Below are 7,066 nucleotides of genomic sequence, written 5' to 3'. Positions count from 1 at the left end.
AGAGACAATGACATCACTGTAACTGAATTACTTAGCTAAGATTAGGTGGTGGACTCCAAAATCCTAGCAATCTCCATATCCACACTGAGCTTTAGCTTTTGTCTTGACACTTTAGGTTCGAATTCAATTAAGAAACATAGAAAATCAACACAGCTCCCTCCTTGTCCCTGTGGACTTCCCCTGCTTATTCACTCACTACAACTGACCCTGTATACTTGCAGGTCTAAGTTGTAGGTTCTTTCAAAACCCTACCAGGCTTCCTCTTGAGAGATTCTTTGTCTTTCAAGCTTGAAGAAAAATTAGGGTTCGGAATTGTGAATTTGATACTCCTAGAAGAAGAATTTTTTGCTGAAACAGAATAAGTATGGAGATTAATATGATGATAAATCGATAACATAAAGAAAGATCATATCAGTTCCAACAAAAGATCAGATCATTTCCAGCAAAATATACAAACCTTTGATCAGGATCCATGGGAACAACAACAAAATTTAAAGATGAAGCCTTGAAAGAATGATGGAGGAATCTGGAGAAGATAAAGATTTGCAGAGAATTTGCAGAGACAAGAAGGGAAGATGAAATGGAGAAGAAAAGATTATCTCTTCTAAAATTTGGTTAATAAATAGATGAAAAAACTGACCGGTTGAATTCGAACTTGCCGACAAAAAGGGAGAAAATCAGTACGTGTAGACGGTTACACTCAAATCACGGAAACTTGTCAGCTGATAATAATATGAAGAGGTGAATGAGTGCGAAAATAAGGGCTTTATTAGATGTCATCCATTATGTAAAATCTTTATATAAGGGACCGAGCGACCATGTAAAGGGGGATCTTTTTGAGAGCTTAGACTTGGAACTGAGGAGAGAGAAAAATATTGTTTGTTCTCCAAGTTAGAGTTCATCTCAAATCTTGTAACCATATTAAAGATTCTATGAATGATGTATGAATTTTAAGATGATTACTTGAATTGATATTAAGATTACATTAAGGGTGTGGTTGTGGGATTTCTTGCGACTACAGTATACAAGTTTTCTCTTAGCAAATTTACCCAAATTGATCAACATTTAACAGTTCTACTAATAGAGTTTTCTTTTTAATCATTATTATTATTATTATCATTCATCCAGTTTACATGAATAAATATTGCTGCTTATAATGATAAAAGTACCAACTTAGATGAGAATAACTTTCGGAAATTGAAAGCGTTTGCGTGTAAATTTACAAGCAAAATAAAAGAATAGAAACAACTAGATGCGTGCTAATTGACAAACATTAACAGGGAAACAAGTCGACGATCCTCTAAAACATCCACTAGCAACTTCATAATTTACTCTCTGAACCGGATGGAATGCGTCCCAATACAGATGAGTGTTCCTGTTCTCACATGGCATCTGATCTGGAAGACAAATTGTTGTCCCATTCCCTCCAACTACACAGCATGGTGTATTTCCTCCAGAAAACCCTAAAATTTGTTCAAAAATGAAATCTGTTTAGCATTTAGAACGTCTCCAATGAAATGAAAGAGTGTCAAAATACGAATGATAGGCAAGAAAAATACCAAGAGAAACTGTAAACGTACCATATGTAAGAGGAGACATGTTTTGCTGATAGCTCTTATCAAAAATATCACCATAAACAAATGTCGAACCTTCCAAGGTGGAAGTAAGTTCTTGAATCATACTGGGAATTCCGGAATTGAAAATCTTAATCAAAAGATTAACACTTTCTAAACACGGGGTGGTTGGTTTTGGATTAACTGCATTGATTATTGCCGGTAAACACCCGATTGGACCCAATTCAAATACCAAAAATTTCCTTGCTCCCAAGTTATACAAACTAATTAGATGTTGCTTGAGAGATGATATCAAGAGGGCACCATATTGCTGAGGAGTATATGTTTTGCTGCTATTGTAATTTCCTGGTTGAAGGTAATTGTTGATGTAGTCATTGCTACCAATTGAGACTACAAATATTGACTTGGACAAGTAACTGGAAATCTCTTCTTGGGTTGAGAATGACATCGGTAAATCGTTTTTGACTGTTTGAAGAAAGTAATTGATTTGTTCTTCCAAGCTCAGGATGTCTCCCTACAAGTGAAAAAATGTCATATTATTAAAATATTCATGCATGGTGAAGATGTTGCATGCGCTCGCCATTCCGAACTGGCCGAGCAAGTACTCATTCGTTTTTGAACAGAAAAAGTGTTTCACCGTTGCAGTTCCTGATTCTGGAAGAATACCAGCTGCTCCAGATGCATAATTTATACCAGTAGTTGTTTCTCTCTTCTCCGCTTCGGATAAACCCATATAGGGTGGTACGTATGGTAGTCCAAGCCATTTAACTGCCAAAAGAAACCAACTAGATAAATGACAAATGCCTAATCGTAAATCATTCCTTTTTCAATAAAATTCAAGATAAAGAAAGACAAAAAAACTTCCGAACAAAGAGATGGAGAAAATCCAAGGATCAATCCTCAACATCAGAAAACCCATGTAATGATCTAGTAAACTCTGCTAATGATATATGACGGTCCAAAATCTACAAAACAAGTATATGAATTCTAGTATGTATGTATAGTTACCTAAAAAGTCTACGACGGTGTAGCCATTGGTGAATCTGCCGGTGGCTGCTCCATCAAGAAAATCGACTCCATATGGTGTGTAATTGACTTTGGCTAATGTTTGAAGATAATTGTTGTTGCCACTGTCAACCAAAGAATCACCAAACACATACACCGCTGGTACAGGTTTGTTATTTGATTCAAGGCCTAGATCTTGAGTGGCAGAAGAAAACTGATAACTTAGAGTAAAAAGAAAAAGAGAGAAAAGAATGAACAAAACAGAGAACTTCATTTTAACAATTGGTGTTTCTTGTTAGGGTTTGTGAATGAATTATTCTGCAAGGGATGTTATATATATAGAGTGAAATAAATCAAGAATGGATGGCTTAATATTGGAAAGTCTTAATTAAACATTCCAAGTTCGTGTGTTTTCAAAAGTTGAATCAGTATAAAATCTATTAGTTTATTTCTTTGATTAGAGCAGCATGTAAACAATTAATGGGAATAATAGGCTTCTGGATGGAAAAAAAATATTTGACACTTGCACCTTACAGCATGTTAGACTTTTGTGTAACTTGTGCAGATATCTTAAGCAATTAACACACGGCATTCACCTCTAACCAATATATGTAAAAGAATCGATAAGAAAAGGGAGTTTGACCATGAATCGGATTATTAATTTGTTTTGAAAACAACATGTTCTTTGTAGAGCATCTCCAACCATGTAACGGGATTTTGTGAACACCATTTGTTTGCCTTTTCATAGTTATGCTAGATAATGGGACTGGATTGTACTAACACGAAATAGTAGTACCAATCGGATTAATTAAAACTAACCAATTTGATGCAAATGTCAAGTTAATATTTTTTGTCATATAACATAGAAATGGATGCTTAAAGTGACGAAAACAAACACTAAATTATGAAGGAATACGATTTGCTTAAAAATAAAAATCAACTGGGAACAAAATACAGATAGATTATAGAGTGCATTCTATTAAATGTATGATAATTTGCGAATGTTAATAGGGAAGCAAGTCGTCGAGCCATCAAAACATCCTTTAGCAACTTCATAGTTAACTCTCTGAACCGGATGAAATGCGTCCCAGTAGAGATGAGCATTCCGGTTTGCGCATGGTTTCTGATTTGGAAGACAAAGCGTAGATACTCCTACTGCACAACATGGTGTATTCCCTCCGGAAAACCCTGAAATAAAGGTCAAAAAAAAAAAAAAAAAAAATCTTCATTTTTGATTACTTAAATTGGATAGTAAATAAATAAAATGAATGAGGAGAAAAAAATGAAAATTTACCATATTTAGCAGGATGCAAGTTCTGTTGATGGCTTTTCTTGAAGACATCAGCATAAATAAAAGTGGAGCCTTTCAAGGTAGATGTGAGTTGTTGAGTCATTTTGGTAACTCCAGAGTTGAAAATTTTAACCACACTGTTAATACTTTCTACACATGGTGTAGTTGGTTTTGGAGTAGCACTAAAGACAAATGCTGGTGTACATCCAACAGGACCCAATTCAAGTACCACAAATTTCCTTGCTCCTAATTTATATAAACTCTGTTCAACACATAAACGCAAGATCATTATAAGAAATTACGAATTAAAAATTAAAAAGAGGGTGAGAGTTCGAACTCCAGTGCAAATAGGAGATCCAACTCTTGCCTATTAAGGATGTTGGTGGGATTCTCGCAACTTCCTCCATTTATAGGGTCAGAAGTAGAGACACATTGAGGGATGTTGTCAAAATATGTTAGATTTTTCACTGGACCTGCTCAGCAGTATGTACATATTGTTATTGGCCAAGGGTTATACATACCGCTAAACGTTTTTTGAGAGTTGACACTAAGAGGTCAGCATATTGTTGAGGATTATATATTTTGCTGCTATTGTACAATGCTGGTTGAAGGTAATTGTTGATGTAGTCATTGCTGCCAATTGAGATCACAAATATGGACTTTGACAAGTATTTGGATATCTTTTTATGGGTTTTGAAAATTTTGGGCAAGTCTAGTTTGACTGTTTTGTTGAAGTAATTGACTTGTTCTTCCAAGCTTAAGTTGTCACCCTACATGCACAAAAATAAAAACACATTGATATAATTATCTTTTGAAAATAATACTGTAACAATGTACTACTAATTGTCTAAATTTTCCTATCAGGTTTTTTTTTTTTTTTACATCTGAATTTCATATAGAAAGAATTTAGTGTCTCCTTACTATTGTTACAGTTCCTGACTCCTGAAGAATACCCGCCGCTCCAGATGCATAATTTATACCAGTTTTTGTTCTTCTCTTCTGCTTTTCCGATAAACCCAAGTACGGTGGTACATACGGCAATCCCAGCCAACTAGCTGCCAAAATAAATGAACAAATGTAAAAGTTAGAAAGACTGTAAAAATGTAGGAGGTATCCATCTCCTCTTGTACATAAACATAGTTACCTATATAATCTACAGCAGTTTTGCCATTGTTGAACCTTCCAGTGGGTCCATTTCGAAAATCAACTCCATATGGTGTGTAATTTACTTTTGCTAGTGTTTGAAGGTAATTGTTGTTGCCACTGTCTACCAAAGAATCACCAAATACATATAATGCTGGTGCAAGAACACGGCCTTGGAAAGGTAGTTTCAGAGCTTCAGTGGAAGCAAACTCTTTCGTTCGAATTAGAAGAAAGAACGAGATCAGAAGGGTAAACACAAAAGAGAAGAACTTCATGACAACCAAGTTGTGTGCAAAATTTCTTTGGTATTGTTACGTACCAATCCTTGCTTATAAGAATTGAAATTAGCCATCGAAATTATAATAAATTTTCAACTAGCTAGATTGAGTTAATGTGCCTTAATTAGTTTTCCTATCCCAATCAGTTGACTTAACAAAAATTACCGTTAAGATTAAGATGAGTAACTTTAGGATCAAGTTCATGTGCTGAAAGTTCCAAGATGAGATTAATTTAAGTTGCTGCATGTGATTAATTTGCAAAGTAATTACTAACTCACTAATCAAGTTGCATTATCTTAATCCAGACCAAATTACACCGACACTGTCAACATATCCTGCAGTGAGACTTACTACTAAACAAAGTTATCTTCACAGATCCACCATGATTTCACAATCCAGTGTATCGATTTGCATACGATACAATTAGTGTATACCGGCCAACAAACAAGGAGTTTTATTAAAAATTAACAATTAATCAATATACATAAAGCTACTCCTTATTTATTCCAAAATTACTTCAAATGTAAAATACTTGAGAAATGAAAAATTAGTTTCTCACAAATATGGACTTGGCTAAGTATGTGGATAACGTTTTCGGGTTTTCAAGGATTTCGGCAAGTTGATTTGGACTGTATGTTCGAAGCAATTTTTTTTTTTTTGATCGGCGTATGTTTGAAGTAATTGACTTGTTCTTCCAAGCTCAATTTGTTTCCCTGCAACTTAGGCTAGTTTTTCAAAATAATTGTTGTTGCTGAAAGGTTTATTACTAGCATCCTTTCCGTACAATATAAAAACGCGCATATATCCTCCTATTTGGTTTGGATTTATTCTTGTGACCATTAGTTACAACAAATTTTGCAAAATTGGAATTACTTTTTTTTTTCTTTTTTCTTTTTATGAAAAAAGGTTAAGATTTTATTTCTAAGAAGATAAAGAGAACAAGATCAGAGAAAGAACACAATATCTCAAACTAAAGCAGACAACAGCAGGGAATTAAAGCAAAAGCCTAACCCAAACATGTACAAACAGCGAAGGCTAAAAGTTGAGTGCGACTCAACGCATGTAATAATGGCTGGTTCACTGGAAGAAATGTATGGAGTTTCTGTCAACGATTCATTTCAGATTTTTACATAGTAATTTTGTGGCTGATTTGCTAGCTAAATGGGGCGCCAGCAATGGTACCTGTTTGTATGGTTATATTACTCCTACCCCAAACACGAATTTAATAGTGATTTTGCTGAAGATCGATCCGCTGTTTATCCTCCAATTGAATTGAGTAACGGGGTACCTGCAAAAAACCCTATGATGCTTAAGTTAGCAAGAGATTTTTCACAGGAATTTTAGTGGGGAAGATTGCATATCTTTTTGGGTTCTGGAGCCCTATATTTATATGGTCCGAATAGGCCCTCAATCCCAATTTCGAAATGAATATAATTTGTCTTAATTTCCTTGCATGCCTCCCTGCATGGCTCTGGAATAACTGGCCCTTGCATGCCTCCAGTCATGAATTGCATTGACTGGCCCCTGCATGCCTCATGTAATAACTAGCCTGCATTGATGACTGCATGGCTCTGGAATAACTGGCCCTTGCATGCCTCCTAAAATGTTCCAGAAATCTCCTCTAGGGTTATGAAACTAGCCAAGCCAAAATGGTGCAAAGGGTTGTCCCAACAAATAAGCTTACATGCCAAGCCCAGGACGAATAATCCACTTAAGCCCTCAGTGGGGCGTAGAAATCCGCTAGGAAAACCGCATGGGGTTGAAGAATCCAGGGC

The 7,066-nt window shown here is 35.4% G+C and overlaps 2 protein-coding genes across 2 annotated transcripts; both read right to left on the bottom strand.

Moving 5' to 3' along the window:
• Window positions 1-1,086: 1,086 nt before the first annotated feature.
• On the bottom strand, window positions 1,087-2,898 carry LOC113335713 (GDSL esterase/lipase 7-like). Its single transcript, XM_026581733.1, has 4 exons — window positions 2,583-2,898; window positions 2,212-2,342; window positions 1,581-2,088; window positions 1,087-1,463 (listed from the first exon to the last, which is right to left on the bottom strand). The coding sequence occupies exons 1-4, from the start codon at window positions 2,851-2,853 to the stop codon at window positions 1,249-1,251; spliced, it is 1,125 nt and encodes a 374-aa protein (XP_026437518.1). The 5' UTR covers window positions 2,854-2,898; the 3' UTR covers window positions 1,087-1,248.
• Window positions 2,899-3,481: 583 nt separating this feature from the next.
• LOC113335703 (GDSL esterase/lipase 7-like) lies at window positions 3,482-5,347 on the bottom strand. Its single transcript, XM_026581723.1, has 5 exons — window positions 5,015-5,347; window positions 4,792-4,925; window positions 4,392-4,640; window positions 3,874-4,132; window positions 3,482-3,767 (listed from the first exon to the last, which is right to left on the bottom strand). The coding sequence occupies exons 1-5, from the start codon at window positions 5,286-5,288 to the stop codon at window positions 3,559-3,561; spliced, it is 1,125 nt and encodes a 374-aa protein (XP_026437508.1). The 5' UTR covers window positions 5,289-5,347; the 3' UTR covers window positions 3,482-3,558.
• Window positions 5,348-7,066: the final 1,719 nt, after the last annotated feature.

Source organism: Papaver somniferum, chromosome 1 (genome assembly GCF_003573695.1).
Source record: "Papaver somniferum cultivar HN1 chromosome 1, ASM357369v1, whole genome shotgun sequence".
NCBI classification, from domain to species: domain Eukaryota; kingdom Viridiplantae; phylum Streptophyta; class Magnoliopsida; order Ranunculales; family Papaveraceae; genus Papaver; species Papaver somniferum.
This window is presented reverse-complemented; position numbering and strand designations above follow the sequence as displayed.